The sequence below is a fragment of the Leucoraja erinacea genome, chromosome 9, assembly GCF_028641065.1.
Source record: "Leucoraja erinacea ecotype New England chromosome 9, Leri_hhj_1, whole genome shotgun sequence".
Classification (NCBI taxonomy): Eukaryota; Metazoa; Chordata; class Chondrichthyes; order Rajiformes; family Rajidae; genus Leucoraja; species Leucoraja erinaceus.
Window position 1 is genome coordinate 18,599,203 of NC_073385.1, and position 20,001 is coordinate 18,619,203.

Here is a 20,001-nt window from a genome sequence, read left to right on the forward strand (position 1 = left end):
AGCCCTTATGCCTCTCAACGCTGCAGCAATTGGTGAAGCAGCCTCTTTCAATGAGGCCCCCGAGCTGTGCAATACCCGACCCCGGGCTACGAGAGACGCCAACTCAGTTGACATTTTTAAATGGCAGCTAAAAACGTGTTTATTTAATCAACCTTTTAACTGACATTACTTCATTTATCTTTTTACACTCTCAATTTTATATTTTACTATACCAAGTGGGACCTGTTGGGTCCCTGTCACACGGGAGGCCTGGTCTCCCAACGCAACCCATTCGCCAACGCAATATTCCACCACTCACCCATAGCCAACAACTGCGCAGGGGCTGATCATTTCGCCTTATGCACCCTCCCTCATTTTTAAACTTTAAAAAAATGCAATTGCACTTGCTAGGGCTAGCAGGACTCGGTGTACTGTGATTTAAAAAAAATGTAATTACACACTTGCTAGCTAGCAGGACTCAGTGTACTGTGATTTAAAAAAAATGCATTTGCACTTGCTAGGGCAAGCAGGACTTGGTGTACTTGGATAGCAACAATGTTGCGAGCAGGGCTACAATCCCATTGTGACGTCACAGCTGTAAGCACAGGGGAAAATGAAGTTGTTTTTTTCCCAAGTTTCTTCAGATTTTTGAACATTTTGATTAATAACTCGAGAATTAATGCATTAATTTTTCAAATAAGCTATTTTGGACTCCACGGGATAAATCTCTAACGGAAAAGGTAAAAATGTTCACCGTTAGCGCGTCGTTTTTTTGAGAAGTGATCACACTCAAACAAATAAATAAAAACATCCACATCCACGATCAGTTTTATAGTTATATATGGATATTTATTATATAAATCTGTGCTATTAACTGCCTATGTCCTTACTGTTTTAAATTGTATTTTTGTTTGGACCTGCGATCTTGTGGAAAGCATTTTGGCTTGCATTCAATTGTATGAGAAGTGTTATATAAATAAAGTTATTTATTATTATTATATGGGCCAAGCACAAGTAAGTAGGACTTGTGTAGATGGGGCATGTTGGCCGTGTTGGTCTGAAGGGCCTGTTTCTGCGCTGTGTGACGATTACTTTATTCCCAGTACCAGTGTATGTCTCCTGTTGCAAGGTTGTGGTCCCAGGGACTGACTGCCCCTTTGCGCTGTTATTTCCCGTTGTCGGCAGGCATTTTCCGTGGTGTTTTCAAGACCGTGCGTTCCCGCACAAGACTCCAGCGTCCTCGCTGTGGGAGCAGTTAATCTCGGCGATGGGGGCGTGCGGGCACTGCAGCAGGTTGTCCTCGCCTCCCCGGCACCGCACGTCGTCCAGCAGCACCGGCCCACCGCCCACGCCCAGCTCCGCCTGCCGGAAGGTGGCCAGGGCAGCCGGGAATCCCAGCTGCCGGCACACCACCCCGGCCGAGCGCAGGTCCCACAGGTCATCGCACACGGTGCCCCACACCCCTCCCACGTACACCTCCACCGTGCCCCGGTCTGGCCCGCTGTCCACGCCGGCCAGGCGCACCGCTCCGTCCACCGGGACCTCCGCCACCTCCACCGACCCCCGACCGCCATCACCATCCTGGCCCGCCTGCAACTTCTCCAGAGATCTCAGCAGCTCCACAAACCAGTCGGTGCTGTTCCCGGCTCCAGAGCCCTGCCTTCCTCTCCCTCTCCCTCTCCCTCTTGGCCGTCCCTGCTTCTTCCTCAGTCGCTGAGACAATCCTGGAGGGGGCAAAGGACAGGGTCAGTGTCGGCAAGGAATGAGTGCAAGGCACCAAAAACTCAGTCAGTCTGACGAAGGGTCCCAACCCGAAACCTCACCCCTCCCCTCTTCTCCAGAGATGCGGCCTGGCTCGCTGAGTTACTCCAGTATTTTGTCTCTCTTGAGTTTCACTTTTAGAGATACGGCATGGAAACAGGCCCTTCAGCCCACTGGGTCCGCGCCGACCAGCGATCACCCAGTACACTAGCACTATCCCACACACTAGGGACTGTTTACAGAAGCCAATTAACCTACAAATCCGCACGTCTTTGGAGCGTGGGAGGAAACCGGAGCTCCCGGAGAAAACCCACGTGGTTTTTAGTTTAGAGATCCAGCTTAGAAACAGGCCCTTCGGCCCAACGGGTCCGCGCCGACCAGCGATCCCCGCACATCAACGCCATCCTATACACACTGGGGGCAATTTTTACATTTACCAAGTCAATTAAACCTACAAACCTGTACGTCTTTGGAGTGTGGGAGGAAATCGAAGATCTCAGAGAAAACCCATGCAAGTCACGGGGAGAACGTGCAGACTCCGTACAGACAGCGCCTGTAGTTGGAGTTTTTTGGTGTAAACCAGCATCTGCAGTTCCTTGTTTATACGCCCAGTCAGTGAAGCTGGAAAGGGCGTAGAGAAGATTCTGAAGATGTTGCCAGGACTTGAGGGCCTGATCTACAGGGAGAGGTTGAGCTGGCTGGGAGTTATCTTTGGAGCGCAGGAGGCTGAGGGGTGACCTTATTGAGGTGCACAAGATCATGAGAAGGCACAGATAAAGTGAACACTCACAGTCTTTCTCCCAGGGTAGAAGATTCTAAGACTGGAGCACACAGGTTGAAAGTAAACGAGACGTTATTTAACAAGAAACATAGAAACATAGAAAATCGGTGCAGGAGGAGGCCATTCGGCCCTTCGAGCCAGCACCACCATTCATTGTGATCATGGCTGATTGGCCCCAATCAATAACCCGTGCCTGCCTTCTCCCCATACAGGCAGTTTAAAAGGCATTTGGACAGGTGCATGGATAGGATGTGGGTCAGATGGAGGCAGGTGGGACCAGTGTAGATGGGGCGTCTTGGTCAGCATGGATAAGTAAGTTGGGGCCTGTTTCCGTGCTGTGAGAGAGAGAGATAGCTATGGCATAAACTACAGCTCTGCCTTTAATACCATTACACCATCCATGCTCGTCACCAAACTCACTGGATTTAGTGCCAGCTCTCATCTCTATAACTGGATCCTTGACTTCCTGACCAACAGACCCCACTCAGTGAGGATAGGGGAGGTCAGAGGGAGAATGTAAATCTCGTACAAGGAAGCACACGTCGTCAGGATCGAAACCCGGGTGTTGGCTGTGAGGCTGCAAATCAACGCATGAGCCCACCGTGCTGCCCTACAAATTATCCTCTACGATGACCCTCAACACTGGTGCTCCACAAGGCTGCGTTCTCAGCCCCATCTTTACTCCTTGTACACCCACCACTGTGCAGCCACGTACTAATCTAATTCAATTTTAATAATTCCACAGACGACACCACCGTCGTGGGTCGGATAACAACTAATGATGAGACGGAGTACGGGAAGGAGATCGAGAACCTCGTGTCCGCGTGTCGAGATCAACAACCTTTCTCTCAATGTCAGCAAGACAAAGGGGACAGTGATGGACTTCAGGAAGTGAAGTTGTCCACATTCCCCAGTTTGCATTGACGGTGCCAAAGTAGGGAAGGTTGAAAACTAGGCGTCAATATCACCAACTACATCTCCTGGGCCACCCATATTGAAGCAACGACCAAGAAAGCACATCGACACCTCTACTTCCTTTGAAGGTTTAGGAAGTTCTGCATGTCCCCAACAACTCTCCCCAACTTCTACAGATGCGCCGTAGAGAGCATTTTATCGGGATGCATCACAGCTCGGTTTGGGAACAGCTCCATCCAAGACAGCAAGAAATTGCAGAGAATTGTGGATGTAGCCCAGACCATCACGCAACCCAACCTCCCTTCCATTGACTCCATCTACACCTCACGCTGCCTCGGCAAGGCCAGCAGCATAATCAAGGACCAGTCTCACCCCCAGTCACTCCCTCTTCTCCCCTCTCCCATCGGGCAAGTGGTACAGAAGTGTGAAACACGCACGCACAGCTCCACAATAATAAGAGAACTTACTTGGCCGAGGTGCAAAGTTGATGAGTTTGCTTTTCACTTTCACTGCCAGCGGTGAGTAGCGACATTTCCTGGGCGGGGCTCTCCTGGGAAATGGACACAACAAGTGATTATGCTTGAGGTGACCCCTTTCTCCCCCCCACACCCACCCATGCTGTCCCTGCCCTGAGAGGGTACAGAGGGAGGTAGACACGAAATGCTGGAGTAACTCCGCGGGACAGGCAGCATCTCTGGGGAGAAGGAATTGGTGACGTTTCGGGCCGAGACCCTTCTTCAGCGTAGTGGGTGCTTCGCTCTGTATCGATCCAACACAGAGAAAATTGAGTGTTACAGAACATAGCACAGGTCAATAGACAATAGGAATAGGCGATTCGGCCCTTCGAGCTAGCACCGCCATTCAATGTGATCATGGCTGATCATCCGCAATCAGTACCCCGTTCCTGCCTTCTCCCCATACCCCCTGACTCCGCTATCGTTAAGGGCCCTATCTTGCTCTCTCTTGAAAGTATCCAGAGAACCGTCTTCCACCGCCCTCTGAGGCAGAGATTTCCACAGACTTACAACTCTCTGTGAGAAAAAGTGTTTCGTCGTCGCCGTTCTAAACGGCTTACCCCTTATTCTTAAACTGTGGCTCCTGGTTCTGGACTCCCCCAACATAACGTAGTTGGGACATGTTGGCCAGTGTGGGCGAGTTGGGCCGAAGGGCCTGTTTCTGTGCTGTGTGACTACGACTCTACAATTCCTCTCCAGAGACTTCTCCCTCCCCCTCCCCCTCCTCCAACCTAATCTGCACCTCCTCCAACCTCATCTATTGCATCCTCATCCGCGCTGCTCTAGGTGTCAGCTGCTCTACATCGGTGAGACCAAGCGTAGGCTCGGCGATCGTTTCGCCCATGACCTCCGCACTGTTCGCCATAACCAACCTGATCGCCCGGTGGCTCAGCACTTCAACTTCCCCTCCCATTCCGAATCCGACCTTTCTGTCCTGGGCCTCCTCCATGGCCAGAGTCAGTGTAAATTGGAGGAGCAGCACGTCATATTTCACTTGGGTAGTTTACACCCCAGTGGTAAGAACATTGACTTCTCCAATTTCAGGTAGTCCTTGCTTTCTCCCTCTTTCCCCTCCCCTTCCCAGCTCTCCCACAGCCCACTGTCTCTGCCTCTTCCTTTCTTCTTCCTGCGCCCACCACCCCCCCCACATCAATCTGAAGAAGGGTCTCGACCCGAAACATCACTTATTCCTTCGCTCCATAGATGCTGCCGCACCCGCTGAGTTTCTCCAGCATTTTTGTCTGCCTTCAGTAGAAGTTGCGATCACTGTCGTACATGGCATTGTAAGGAACGATGATAAAGCACACACACACCAAAACCCTGTACTTCCAGCGGCGGAAGTCCGCAGGAACTGGAGGACAGAGACGTGTGGTGCGTCCGTCACCGTTCCCGTCGGAAACCAGCGCCACTGCGTCGCTAATGTTTTCAACGATGATGGATGAATTAAACGTTATTCCCTTATCCTGTATCTGTACACTGCGAATGGCTCGATTGTAATCATGTGTAGTCTTTCTGCTGACTGGATAGCACGCAACAAACGCGTTTCACTGTACACGTGACAATAATCTAAACTGAACCAAACTATTTACTTGTTTCTGTTACTGTGGCTTACCTTGCAGGATCGACTATTTTGTAAACAACTCCAGTTGGGGATGTGGATGTTGGTATCCGGGTGGATAGGAAGTATAATTCTCCTAGGGAAACAAGAAGAGACAGCTGTAAGGATTTTTATTGCAACTCAGAGCAATACGTTTTTTACCTAAAAACCAGGCCTCTGTGATCAGGCTTCTGAACAGCCCATCCATAAGCTAGGGTACTGTCCGATTCACCTCTAACCCATTGCGGACATTGGACCTTGTTTTAGTCTTTAGTTTTAGTTTTAGAGATAACAGCACGGAAACAGGCCGATCGGCCCGCCAAGCCCGCACCGACCAGCGATCACCACCGTACACTAGCATCTTCCTACACGCTATTTACAATTTAACATTTTTACCGAACCTGTACGTCTTTGGATTTAACCTACAAACCTGTACGTCTTTGGAATGTGGGAGGAAACCGGAGCACTGGGGGAAAACCCACAGGGTCACAGGGAGATCGTGCAAACTCCGTACAGACAGCACCCATAGTCAGGATGGAACCTGGGTCTCTGACGCTGCGAGGCAGCAACTCTACCGCTGCGCCACCGTGCCATTTTGTCTGTGGAACTGATGCGCTATAATGCTGAGAACTATATTCTGCACTCTGAATCTTCCCCTTTGCTCTACCTGTTGTGCTTGAGTCTGATCTGAAGCTAGGCACAAAATGCTGGAGTAACTCAGCGGGACTGGAAGCATCTCTGGAGAGAAGGGATGGGTGACGTTTCGGTAGAGACCCTTCTTCGGTATCTGATCTGTTTGTGTGTAGAGGTACACTCTACACACTAGGTTGTGTACACACAATGTTTCTTCATTGAACGAGACAGCCCCGGCACTCACGCGCATTCAGTTAATCTTTAACTATAAACCTTGGCCCCGTTCGTGAGCACACCAGCTATGGCCCTGTCCCACTTCGGTGATTTTTCAGCGGACTGCCAGCGGCTGTCAAGTTGCCAGCAGTCGCCTGAAAAACCGGCACCTTGAAAGGCCACTGTCAGAGTTCCCAGGAACATTGGAAGTTGAGGGATGGAAGTATATAAAATTACGAGAGGCATAGATAGGGTAGACAGCCAGAATTTGTTTCCCAAGGTGGAAGTGCCAAAGCCTAGAGGGCATGAAAACCGAAACCTAAACCTAAAAATGGAAACCATCTGAACTCTTATATTTGACACCTCTTCACTGAATATCAGAGTGCATCATATCCACTGAAGCATTTTTTGGTGTATATCCGTTGGAATTTTGATTTAGAAACAGATTGATTGAATCAATTGAAAGATACAGCATGGAAACAGGCCCTTCGGCCCACCGAGTCCACGCTGACCATCGATCAGCCATTCGCACCAGTTCCGTGTTATCCCACTTTCCCATTCACTCCCCACACACCAGGGGGCAACTTACAGAGGGACAATTAACCGACAAACCCGCACGTCTTTGGGATGCAGTGGGGAAACCGGAGCGCCCGGAGGCAACCCACAGGGAGAAGTTGCAAACTCCACACAGACAGCATTGGAGGTCGGGATGGGACCCGGGTCTCTGGCGCCGGGAGGCAGCGGCTCTACCCGCTGCAACGCCGTGTCGCCCAGGGGTTCTACCCCGCCCGATAGTGTAGAGCCGGCATTGAGGACATGGAATCGGGGATGGGGGGGGGGGGGGGGGGGGGGGGGTGGTGGGGCAAAGGGAAAGGGAGTTACCTGCTTCATCCTCGCCGAAGGAAATGATGTAGCGATGATACTGGTTGCAGAGACCCGGGAACAGGCAGGTCTGGCCCCTGCCCATGCAGATCTTGTGATCATGCCAGGTGCCGCTTCTGGAATCTTCCGCCAACGCCATGAGGCGCCTGCAAGGGACAGGGACAGCAGATGGCAGGCAATGCTGGTGAGGGTTCACAGCTAACGGAAGCATGATTTAGAAGCCATTTAGAGGGACGAAGTGGGGACCTCGTTGAAAACTTACTGCATATACCCACTGCTCAGTTTCAAGAAGAATCTCGACCCGAAACGTCACCCATTCCTTCTCTCCAGAGATGCTGCCCGTCCCGCAGAGTTACTCCAGCATTTTGTGTCTATCTTCGGTTTAAACCGGCAGCTGAAGTCCTTTCCTACACACTGTTCCGTCCGCTACGTAAACAATATTATTCCTCATACCCTTTTTGTTTCTCTTACTTGTGCAGTTTTGGTCCCCTAATTTGAGGAAGGACATTCGTGCTATTGAGGGAGTGCAGCGTAGGTTCACCAGGTTAATTCCCGGGATGGCGGGACTGTCATATGCTGAGAGAATGGAGCAGCTGGGCTTGTACACTCTGGTGTTTAGAAGGATGAGAGGGATCTCATTGAAACATATAAGATTATTAAGGGCTTGGACACGCTAGAGGCAGGAAACGTGTTCCCGATGTTGGGGGAGTCCAGAACCAGGGGCCACAGTTTAAGAATAAGGAGTAAGCCATTTAGAACGAAGACGGGGAAACACTTTTTCTCACAGAGAGTTGTGAGTCTGTGGAATTCTCTGCCTCAGAAGGGCGGTGGAGGCCGGTTATCTGGATGCTTTCAAGAGCGAGCCAGATAGGGCTCTTAAAAATAATGGATATGTGGAGAAGGCAGGAACGGGGTACTGATTGTGGATGATCAGCCATGATCACATTGAATGGCGATGCTGGCTCGAAGGGCCGAATGGCCTACTCCTGCACCTATTGTCTAGTGTTATTCACTGCTCTGTTCTCTGGTCATTGAGTACTTTCCTGGCAGGCCGTGGGCCGAGGTGCTTTTTCGGTCAAGTTGGTGACCCAAATAACGTAAACCACCTGATGGAGCCGGCACTATGGGGGTGCTGAACTCATGGCATGGACTCAGTGGGCCAAAGGACCTGTTCTTCCTTCTCCCCTCTCCCATCAGGCAAGAGGTACAGAAGTTTGGTCCCGGGTCTGCGAGGCAGCAACTCTGTTGATAGACCACTCCTGCTAAATGCAATGGGCTGACGTGTAATACGCAACGGGGCGGAACGTGGGCCTTTTTTTCATCCATTTCCGTAACCCGACCCGACCCAACTCACAGTGTAATCAACGTTGCGGGGGAACAGTTTGTGTTAATAAATTAAAATTCTGAAAATGAGGAGAAGGTTTTTACCAAATAACTTTTATTTTTACGAGGATGTTTCCGTAACCGGCTTCCGTCTCCGCACTAGTATCCTACGGGATCTTTGGTGCGGAGACGTAAGCTGGTTACGGAAAAGGGGCCTTAAATTACCCGTGAATCTGCCCGTGACCGAACTACGTATTTTTCATCGAGTGGACTATCTTGCTCGCTATAGGATCTTTGACCGTGACCTCCCTAGTCGCCAGCGACTCACCCACTCATGAAGTCTCCGAATATGTAGAGTCCATTGAGATTGGGGGACTGGCAGCCTCTGTAAATGTAGCCCCCCGTGACCGACTTGCCCACACTGTGAGGATAGGCAAAAATAGGCAGGACGTCATCTGTAAAAAACGGAAAGGGTGAAAGAGAGTCAGAGAGTCTGGTGATTGTTTTATTGTCATGTGTCCCAGATAGAACAATGAAATACTAAAGGGCCTGACCCACTCACGCCAATTTTTTCAGTGACTTGCCGGCACCCGTCATAGTCGCGGCAGGTGGCCGAAAATGTTCAACATGTTGAAAATCCAGCGGCTAGTCCAGAATACTAGTCCAGAAAAAGGTTTGGCTCTTTGGGTGACTACTCATGACCATACTGACATGTCGCGGTGTGATGTCTGTTTGGTGGTGAGTAGTCGCCCAAAGAGCCGTACCTTTATCTGGTCGCCGCTGGATTTTCAGCATGTTGAACATTTTCGACCACCTGCCGCGACTATGACGGGTGCCAGCAAGTCGCCGAAAAAAATCGCATAAGTGGGACAGGCCCTTCACTTGCAGCCTGGCACACCAGAATCTGTAAACATAGTACACTGGAAAGAAATATACTAAACGACAAAAACAAAATACAGTGTGTGTGTGTGTGTGTGTGGTCATAGAACAGAATTGATGGGCTGAATGGCTTCTTGCTCCTACCTTCTATGTTTCCAACTTATCAGAGTCGTCCAGCCCCGTACAGTAACGACATGTACCAACGCATCCATGCCGATCAAGTTGCCCCATTTACACTAGTCCCATTTGCCTGCATTTGGCCCATATCCCTCTAAACCATTCCGATCCATGTACCTGTCCAAGTGCCTGTTAAATGGTACCTGCCTCAACTACCGCCTCTGGCAGCTCGTTCCATACACCCACCACTCTCTGAGTGAAAAAGTTGCTCCTCAGATTCCTAATAAATCTTTCCCCTCCCACATTAAATGCATGTCCCCCTGGTACTTGATTCCCCGACTCTAGGTGAAACATGGACAATGTGAGCTAAAGGGCCTGTTTCTGGGCTGTACAGTTCTATGTTCTATTAATAACCACAGCCTAATAGCCCAGGAAAGAGAGAGCTAGATAGGGCTCTAAAAGATAGCGAAGTCAGGGGATATGGGGAGAAGGCAGGAACGGGGTACTGATTGGGGATGATCAGCCATTATCACAGTGAATGGGGCTCTCGAGGGGCCTAATGGCCTACTCCTGCACCTATTGTCTATTGTCTACTGAAAGGGTGGCAGGGTGGCGCAGCGGTAGAGTTGCTGCCTAACAGCGCCAGAGACCCGGGTTTGATCCTGACTACGGGTGCTGCCTGTACGGAGTTTGCACGTTCTCCCCGTGACCTGCGTGGGTTTTCTCCGGGTGCTCCGGTTTCATTCCACACTCCAAAGACGTGCAGATTTGTAGGTTAATTGGCTTCTGTAAATTGTAAATTGTTCCCAGTTTGAAGAATGGTGCTAGTGTACGGAGTGGTCGCTGGTCAGCTCTAAACGACATTAGAAAATACTGGGTCGAGTGAAGATTGGCTGCCGATTCCAATTCGATCAGACGTTAGGGTCTTAATTTAATTTAGTTTAGAGATACAGCGCGGAAACAGGCCCTTTGGCGTACCGAGTCCACGCCGACCAGCGATTCCCCACACTAGTTTAGACAATAGACAATAGGTGCAGGAGTAGGCCATTCGGCCCTTCGTGCCAGCACCGCCATTCAATGTGATCATGGCTGATCATCCCCAATCAGTACCCCGTTCCTACCTGCCTTCCGTTATTTTCCCCGTATTCTCCCCAGATCCCCTGACTCCACAGCTTAGGTGATTTAAAAAAAAAATGTCTTACTTAAGGAAGAGTTGGCGCAGAGTTTCTTATCGTAGCAAGAAAAGCCTTCCTTGGCCTTCCAGCCGTAGTTGCGGCCTTTCTCGATGATGTCCACCTCCTCGTACTTGTTCTGGCCGACGTCGCCGCAGAAGATTCTCCCCTTGCCTTCTTTGGTCAGAGGGTCCCCCCGGTCCACGGAACACCGCCACATGTTCCGCACCCCGTAGGCGTAGACCTCCGGGCGGGCGCCGGGGTCCCGGGCAAAGGGGTTGTCCACCGGGATGCGGTAAAGCGGCCCGCGGTGGTTGTGGTTGACGTCAACACGGAGAACCTTCCCCAGCAGGGCCGACCTGCAGCGAGAGAGCGGAGAGGCAGAGAGACAAGACACACATCAACCCTTCAGCTCAGTTCAAGCGGAGGAAGGAACTGCAGGTGCTGGTTTAATCCGAAGATAGACACAAAAAAACCCAATGGGACAGGCAGCATCTCCGGAGAGAAGGAATGACAATAGACAATAGACAACAGGTGCAGGAGTAGGCGATTTGGTCCTTTGAGCCAGCACCGCCATTCAATGTGATCATGGATGATCATCCCCAATCAGTACCCCTTTCCTGCCATCTCCCCATATCCCCTGACTCCGCTATCTTTAAGAGCCCTATCTAGCTCTCTCCTGAAAGCGACCAGAGAACCGGCCTTCACCGCCCTCTGAGGCAGAGAATTCCACAGACTCACAACTCTCTGTGAGAAACGGTGTTTCCCGGTCTCCGTTCTAAATGGCTTACTACTGATTCTTAAACTGTGGCACCTGGTTCTGGACTCCCCCAAAATCAGGAACATGTTTCCTGTATCTAGTTTGTCCAAGCCATTAACAATCTTATATGTTTCAATGAGATAACCTCTCATCCTTCTAAACTCCAGAGTGTACAAGCCCAGCCGCTCCGTTCTCTCAGCATCTGACAGTCCCGCCATCCCGGGGATTAACCTTGTAAACCTACGCTGCACTCCCTCAATAGCAAGAATTGAGGGGAGGCCTGATAGAAGGATATACAATTATTAGAGGCACAGATAGGATAGCCAGTTAGAACCTTTTTCTCAGGGTGGAAGTGTCAGGCGGTGAAGAAAGCGAATGGCATGTTGGCCTTCATAACAAGAGGAGTTGAGTATAGGAGCAAAGAGGTCCTTCTGCAGCTGTACAGGGCCCTAGTGAGACCACACCTAGAGTATTGTGTGCAGTTTTGGTCTCCAAATTTGAGGAAGGACATTTTTGCTATTGAGGGAGCGCAGCGTAGGTTCACCAGGTTAATTCCCGGGATGGCGGGACTGTCATATGTTGATAGAATGGAGCAGCTGGGCTTGTACACTCTGGAATTTAAAAGGATGAGAGGGATCTTATTGAAACATATAAGATTATTAAGGGATTGGACACGCTAGACCAGGAAACATGTTCCCGATGTTGGGGGAGTCTAGAACCAGGAGCTACAGTTTAAGAATGAGGGGTCGGCTATGTAGAACGGAGACGAGGAAAAACCTTTTTCACCCAGAGAGATGTGAGTCTGTGGAATTCTCTGCGTCAGAAGGTGGTGGAGGTCAATTCTCTGGATGCTTTCAAGACAGTTAGATAGGATATGGGGAGAAGGCAGGAACGGGGTACTAATTGGGGATAATCAGCCATGATGACATTGAATGGCGGTGCTGGCTCGAAGGGCCAAATGGCCTCCTCCTGCACATATTGTCTATTGTCTAAAGACTAGAGAGCACACCCTTAAAGTGAGAGGCGTACTTAATCGCAGAATAATATAGTCTCAAATATCATTTCGGGAAAAAACAAATCGACAACTGGTGAAACTAAGGAATGTTTTTTTTTAATTTGCATTACTTGTTTTGTGAGTTCCCGTATTTGCCGAAAGGATCGCCGGCCATCCCGCCGTCTCCGGTGAAGATGTAGAGGAAGCCGTCGTCCCCAAACAGGAGCTGCCCGCCATTGTGGTTCGATGCTGGTTCATCCACTTCCAGTATAATCCTAGAGAAAGTAGACCCCGAGACAAACGTCTTAGAAACATAGACAATAGGTGTAGGAGGAGGCCATTCGGCCCTTCGAGCCAGCACCGCCATTCATTGCGATCATGGCTGATCGTCCCCAATCAATAACCCGTGCCTGCCTTCTCCCCATATCCCCTGACTCCTCCATCCCCAAGAGCTCTATCTAATTCTCTCTTAAATCCATCCAGTGATTTGGCCTCCACACTGCCCTCTGTGGCAGGGAATTCCTCAAATTCACAACTCTCTGGGTGAAAAAGTTTTTCCTCACCTCAGTCTTAAATGGCCTCCCCTTTATTCTAAGGCTGTGGCCCCCTGTCTTGCCCCAGTCATTCCCTCTTCTCCCGTCTCCATAACCATAACCTTAACCTTAACCTTAACCCTAACCCTATCCCTATCCCTATCCCTAACCCTAACCCTAATGCAAGATAAACGTCTCACCCCAGTCACTCCCTCTTCTCCCCTCTCCCTAACCATAACGCCTCTGGTCCCACTTAGGAAACCTGAACGGAAACCTCTGGAGACTTTGCGCCCCACCCAAGGTTTCCGTGCGGTTCCCGTAGGTTGCAGGAGGTTGCAGGTAGTGGAAGCAGGTAGGGAGACTGACAAAAACCTCCGGGAACTGCACGGAAACCTTGGGTGGGGCGCAAAGTCTCCAGAGGTTTCCGTTCAGGTTTCCTAAGTGGGACAGGGGCATAACTCTCCACAATCAGTACCCCGTTCCTGCCTTCTCCCCCATATCCCATTCCACACCAGTCAGCGGAAAGACTATACGCGAGTACACTCGAGCTGCCTACAGTGTACAGATACAGGATGAAGGGAAGCAGCCTCTGCAGTTGCTTGTGCGCGGAACCACCGACCTCTCGGAGCGATGGTCCAACACGTTCATGTCGTCGGAGGAGACGGTGAACTCGCTGATTCGGATCTTCTCCTCGAGGCGCAGCTCCACGGAGTAGTAGACATAGACCTTGCCCGTGTGCCTGTAGCCGGGGTGGAAGGCCAGCCCCAGGAATCCTCGCTCGTCCCCTTCCCAGGGTGAGGTGAGGACGGCCTGCGAGATGTTGAGGAAGGGTTTGTCCAGCCGGGCCCTGGTGTGGAGGTAGACCCACACCAAGCCCAGCTGCTCGGCGATGAAGAAGCGGTGAGTGCCGTCTCCGGCGTGGACCATGGCCACCGGGTTGCGCAGACCATTGGCCACCTCCTCCAGGCACAGCTGGAGGCAGCCGTCGGTGTCCTCGCTGACCGCCCCCAGGTTGCGGGTCAGGTTGCTGTTCGTCAGCAGGTGCGGGAAGCAGTAGTCCAGATCCTCAAGCCTCACGGCCTGGCAGAACTTCCTCCTGTTGAGCACCAGGTCCAGCAGAGGGCCACCTTCCACCAAGGGGGGCAGAACGGGCCGGCACTTGGTCCACAGCTCGCTGCAGTATTCCCTGCACAGTCCCGGCAGCTGCCTGATGGGCGTCGAAGGGTCTTCTGCATCGTACAGGTGGGCCGCGTAGGGCGAGCACTCCTACAAAGGGGACACACACCGCGGTCAGACCAGGTGGACAATGCCGACCATCGATAATTGTGTCACACCGTCAAGCAGTGGTACAGCACGGAAACAGGCCCTTCGGCCCCACTTCCCAAGCCCCATCTACACTAGACCCACCTGCCCGCATTTGGCCCATATCCTTCGAAAACCTGTCCGACCCATGTATCCATGTTCCATGAGTCTGAAGAAGGGTTTCAATAGACAATAGGTGCAGGAGTAGGTCATTTGGCCCTTCGAGCCAGCACCGCCATTCAATGTGATCATGGCTGATCATCCCCAATCAGTACCCCGTTCCTGCCTTCTCCCCATATCCCATGACACCGCTATCTTTAAGATCCCTATCCAGCTCTCTCTTGAAAGCATCCAGAAAACCTGCCTCCACCGCCCTCTGAGGCAGAGAATTCAACAGACTCACAACTCTCTGTGCGAAAATGTGTTTCCTCGTCTCCGTTCTAAATGGCTTACTCCTTATTCGTAAACTGTGGCCTCTGGTTCTGGACTCCCCCAACATCGGGAACATGTTTCCTGCCTCTAGTGTGTCCAAGCCCTTAACAATCTTAAGGTTCAGGGCGACGCACTCTTTGCGGGGGGGGGGGGGGGAGGGGGGGGCAGGTCCGAGCGAGTGGGGCTGTGGTGTTCGGCGTCCACAGTGAATTACGGAGGTGATGAAGTCTTTTCCCAGCTGATTCTCCATGCCTCAATTAACTACTTCTTCTGGAAGCTTATTCCATATCACCACCACCCACCGAGTGAAAAGGTTCCCATTAAATCTACCACCTCTCACCCTAAACCTACACCCTCTGGTTCTTGATTCCCCTACTCTGGGTAAAAGACTGTACAGTCAAAAAGGCACAACAGATGATGTACTTAGAAACATAGAAACATAGAAAATAGGTGCAGGAATAGGCCATTCGGCCCTTCGAGCCTGCATCGCCATTCAATATGATCATGGCTGATCATCCAACTCAGTATCCTGTACCTGCCTTCTCTCCAAACCCCCTGATTCCTTTAGCCACAAGGGCCACATCTAACTCTCTCTTAAATATAATCAATGAACTGGCCTCAACTACCTTCTGCGGGAGAGAATTCCAGAGATTCACCACTCTCTGTGTGAAAAATGTTTTCCTCATCTCGGTCGTAAAATATTTCCCCCTTATCCTTAAACTGTGACCCCTTGTTCTCGACTTCCCCAACATTGGGAACAATCTTCCTGCATCTAGCCTGTCCAACCCCTTAAGAATTTTGTAAGTTTCTATAAGATCCCCCTCAATCTTCTAAATTCTAGCGAGTACAAACTGAGTTGATCCAGTCTTTCTTCATATGAAAGTCCTGACATCCCAGGAATCAGTCTGGTGAACCTTCTCTGCACTCCCTCTATGACAAGAATGTCTTTCCTCAGATTAGGAGACCAAAACTGTATGCAATACTCCTGGTGTGGTCTCACCAAGACCCTGTACAACTGCAGTAGAACCTCCCTGCTCCTATACTCAAATCCTTTTGCTATGAATGCTAACATACTATTCGCCTTCTTCACTGCCTGCTGCACCTGCATGCCTACTTTTAATGACTGGTGTACCATGACACCCAGGTCTCGTTGCATCTCCCCCTTTCCTAAATGGCCACCATTCAGATAATAATCTACTTTCCTGTTTTTGCCACCAAAGTGGATAACCTCACATTTATCCACATTATACTGCATCTGCCATGCATTTGCCCACTCACCCAGCCTATCAAGTCACCTTGCAGCCTCCTAGCATCCTCCTCACAGCTAACACTGCCCCCCAGCTTTGTGTCATCCGTAAACTTGGAGATGTTGCATTCAATTCCCTCGTCCAAATCATTAACATATATTGTAAATAGCTGGGGTCCCAGAACTGAGCCTTGCAGTACCCCACTAGTCACTACCTGCCATTGTGAAAAGGACCCGTTTACTCCTACTCTTTGCTTCCTGTCTGCCAGCCAGTTCTCTATCCACATCAATACTGAACCCCCAATACCGTGTGCTTTAAGTTTTATACTAATCTCTTATGTGGGACCTTGTCGAGAGCCTTCTGAAAGTCCAGATATAACACATCCACTGGTTTTCCCTTATCCACTCTACTAGTTACATCCTCGAAAAATTCTATAAGATTCGTCAGACATGATTTGCCCTTCATAAATCCATGCTGACTTTGTCCAATGATTTCACCACTTTCCAAATGTGCTGCTATCCCATCTTTAGTATAACTGATTCTAGCAGTTTCTCCACTACCCTTTTTAAAGTGGTGTTACATTAGCTACCCTCCAATCCTCAGGAACTACTCCAGAATCTAAAGAGTTTTGAAAAATTATCACTAATGCATCCACTATTTCTGGGGCTACTTCCTTAAGTACTCTGGGACGCAGCCTATCTGGCCCTGGGGATTTATCGGCCTTTAATCCATTCAATTTACCTAACACCACTTCCCGGCTAACCTGGATTTCACTCAATTCCTCCAACTCCTTTGACCCGCGGCCCCCTGCTATTTCCGGCAGATTATTTATGTCTTCCTTAGTGAGGACAGAACCAAAGTAGTTATTCAATTGGTTACCATTCCCTTGTTCCCCATGATCAATTCACCCTTTTCTGACTGCAAGGGACCTACATTTGTTTTAACTAATCTTTTTTTCTTCACATATGTATAAAAGCTTTTGCAGTCAGTTTTTATGTTCCCTGCCAGGTTTCTTTCATAATCTATTTTTCCTTTCCTAATTAAGCCCTTTGTCCTCCTCTGCTGGTCTCTGAATTTCTCCCAGTCCTCTGGTAGGCTGCTTTTTCTGGCTGATTTGTAGGCTTCATCTTTTGTTTTGATATTATCCCTGATTTCCCTTGTTATTCACGGATGCACTACCTTCCCTGATTTATTTTTTTGCCAAACTGGGATGAACAATTGTTGTAGTTCATCCATGCAGTATTTAAATGCCTTCCATTGCATATCCACCGTCAACCCTTTCAGAATCAATTGCCAGTCTATCTTGGCCAATTCACGTCTCATACCCTCAAAGTCACCTTTCTTTAAGTTCAGGACCCTGTTTCTGAATTAACGATGTCACTCTCCATCCTAATGAAGAACTCAACCATATTATGGTCACTCTTGCCCAAGGGGCCACGCACAACAAGACTGCTAACTAACCCTTCCTCATTCCTTCCTTCCTTCAAGGAACCCTTCCACTTCCTGCGGCAGCTGAGGAAGCACAATCTGCCAGAGGCAATGATGGTCCAATTCTACACGGCCATCATAGAATCTGTCCTCACCTTCTCCATCATGGTCTGGTTTGGCTCAGCCACCAAGCACGATACCTGGAGGCTGCAGCGAATCATCCGATCAGCAGAGAAGGTTATTGGCTGCAACCTTCCCTCCTTTGACGAACTGTACACTGCAAGGGCCAGGAAGCGAGCGGGCAAGATCATCTCTGACCCATCTCACCCTGGCCCCAAACTCTTTGAATCACTTCCCTCTGGAAGGCGACTCCGGATTGTCAAAACTGCCACAGCCAGACATAAAAACAGTTTTTATCCACGAGTAGTTGCTCTACTCAACAACCAAAAATCTGTAGCCTCCCTTTGATCTGGTATTTTGTTGGTTCACATGCTTGATCAATGGTGTATTCTCATTAATGTTTTATTATTATTAATGTTTAGTGTTTTCTGAGTAATTCGTAACTGTCACTGTATGTCATGTTGTTACTTGCGGGCGGAGCACCAAGGCAAATTCCATGTATGTGAATACTTGGCCAGTAAACGTACTTACTTTCTTATTCACCCTATCTGCCCCTCTCGTGATCTTATACACATCCTCCTGTGCTGGAAGGAATGCAGTCCCATGCTGCTCAATCTCACCCTATAGCTCAGGCCCTCAAGTCCTGGCAACATGCTCCTAACATAACACACCATAACAATTGGGTGGCACGGTGGCTCAGCGGTGGGATTGCTGCCTTACAGCGCCAGAGACCTACGTTCAATCCTGACTACGGCCCACGATAGTCAAGAGCCTTTTATTGTCATGTGTCCCAGGATTAAATTCTTCCATGGCTGATCTATCTTTCCCTCTCAACCCCATTCTCCTGCCTTCTCCCCATAACCCCTGACACCCGTACTAATCAAGAATCAGTCAATCTCTGCCATAGAAATATCTATTGCCTTGGCCTCCGTCACAGTCTATGGCCCTAACATTTCAGAATAAGGGGCATGCCATTTAGAACAGTGATGAGGAAAAATGTTTTTCACCCAGAGAGTTGTGAGTCTGTGGAATTCTCTGCCACAGAAGGCAGTGGAGGCCACTTCTCTGGAGGCTTTCAAGAGAGGCTTATAGCCCTGTCCCACGGTGCGAATTCATTCCAAGAGCTCTCCCGTGTTTAAAAAAAAAAGCAAGCTCATGGTAAGCACGGAGAATGAACATAGCGGGTACGTCAGAGCTCGGGGACGTCTCTTAGTGGCTCGTAACGCTAATGGCAGGTACTCGGGAAGACTCGCTAACGGCAGGTAAGCACGGGAAGACTCGTGAAGATTTTTCAACACGATGAAAAATGTCCACGAGAGCCCCGAGTACCGACGAGTGGCCATTACCGTAAATCTCCGAATTCGAATCAGGGCAAACTCGGGAGAGCTCTTGGAAATAACTCGTACCGTGGGACAGGGCTTTTAGATAGAGCCCTCAAAGATAGCGGAGTCAGGGGATACGGGGAGAAGGCAGGAGCGGGGTACAGATTGGGGATGATCAGCCATGATCACATTGAATGGCGGTGCTGGCTCGAAGGGCCGAATGGCCTACTCCTGCACCTATTGTCTACTGTCTGTGATAATGCATTCTTCTTCTTCTTCTTCTTGCGAATGGCGTGCACAGCCTAAAGTTGTTCTGTTTGAACTTCTGTTTGTGCATGCCAGGTTGATTGCATTCGTCGAAACAGGGTGGACCACGTGAAGGTGGCAATATAATAGTGTCACTTACCCCACACAAGATGTCCTGCACAAAGCCGGCGCAGGTGTGGTACAGGGAGTAGTCAACGTTGTCCATCACCCTGTAGAAGCGACTCCTGATCTCAGCATCTTTGGCCGACTCGCAGCAGCCCAGGCTGGCGTAGCGGGTGCAGAAGGCCAGGCCATGGGGAGGCCGGAAGGGAGGTTTGAAGTCCAGGCACTGGGGGTGGCCACTGACCAGAGGGAGGACGCAGGGGAGGAGAATATAAAATGGCCATGTCCTGCTACCTCCCCGGCCAGAACCACTGCCGCCTGTCCCGGCCTCCCTCATCTCCAGCGACCGAGCGAGAACGAGGCCCAGAGCTGCTGGACAGTCAGTCCGAGTCCGAGTCCCGGCCCGAAACGTCACCCATCACCTTCTCTCCGGAGATACTGCCTGTCCCGCTGAGTCACTCCAGCTTTCTGTGTCTACCTTCAAAGAAAGTGGCTGACCGCAAATTACAGCAAGGAAAAACAAACGGGAGGCCCTGTCAACTCCCTCGGACTGTGAACTTTGCCCAGGGACCTGCTTCTCACAGTCACGTTCCATGTCGTCATCTTGGCCAATCTTTAAACTGCTTTATCTGTGACCCAATGCAAACAGAGCCCAGCACAACAGTAAACGTGTTAAAATATAACTATCTTTCATTGGAGAGCTCCTGTACCCTGCGTGTGTGAATCC

At 50.1% G+C, this 20,001-nt stretch overlaps 1 protein-coding gene across 1 annotated transcript; it reads right to left on the reverse strand.

Annotated features, from left to right (window-relative positions):
* Positions 1 to 791: 791 nt before the first annotated feature.
* hhipl1 (HHIP-like 1) lies at positions 792 to 19,984 on the reverse strand. Its single transcript, XM_055640243.1, has 9 exons — positions 19,312 to 19,984; positions 13,674 to 14,320; positions 12,653 to 12,796; positions 10,798 to 11,126; positions 8,928 to 9,054; positions 7,277 to 7,422; positions 5,564 to 5,645; positions 3,904 to 3,986; positions 792 to 1,703 (listed from the first exon to the last, which is right to left on the reverse strand). The coding sequence occupies exons 1-9, from the start codon at positions 19,609 to 19,611 to the stop codon at positions 1,183 to 1,185; spliced, it is 2,379 nt and encodes a 792-aa protein (XP_055496218.1). The 5' UTR covers positions 19,612 to 19,984; the 3' UTR covers positions 792 to 1,182.
* Between the last annotated feature and the right edge of the window lie 17 nt (positions 19,985 to 20,001).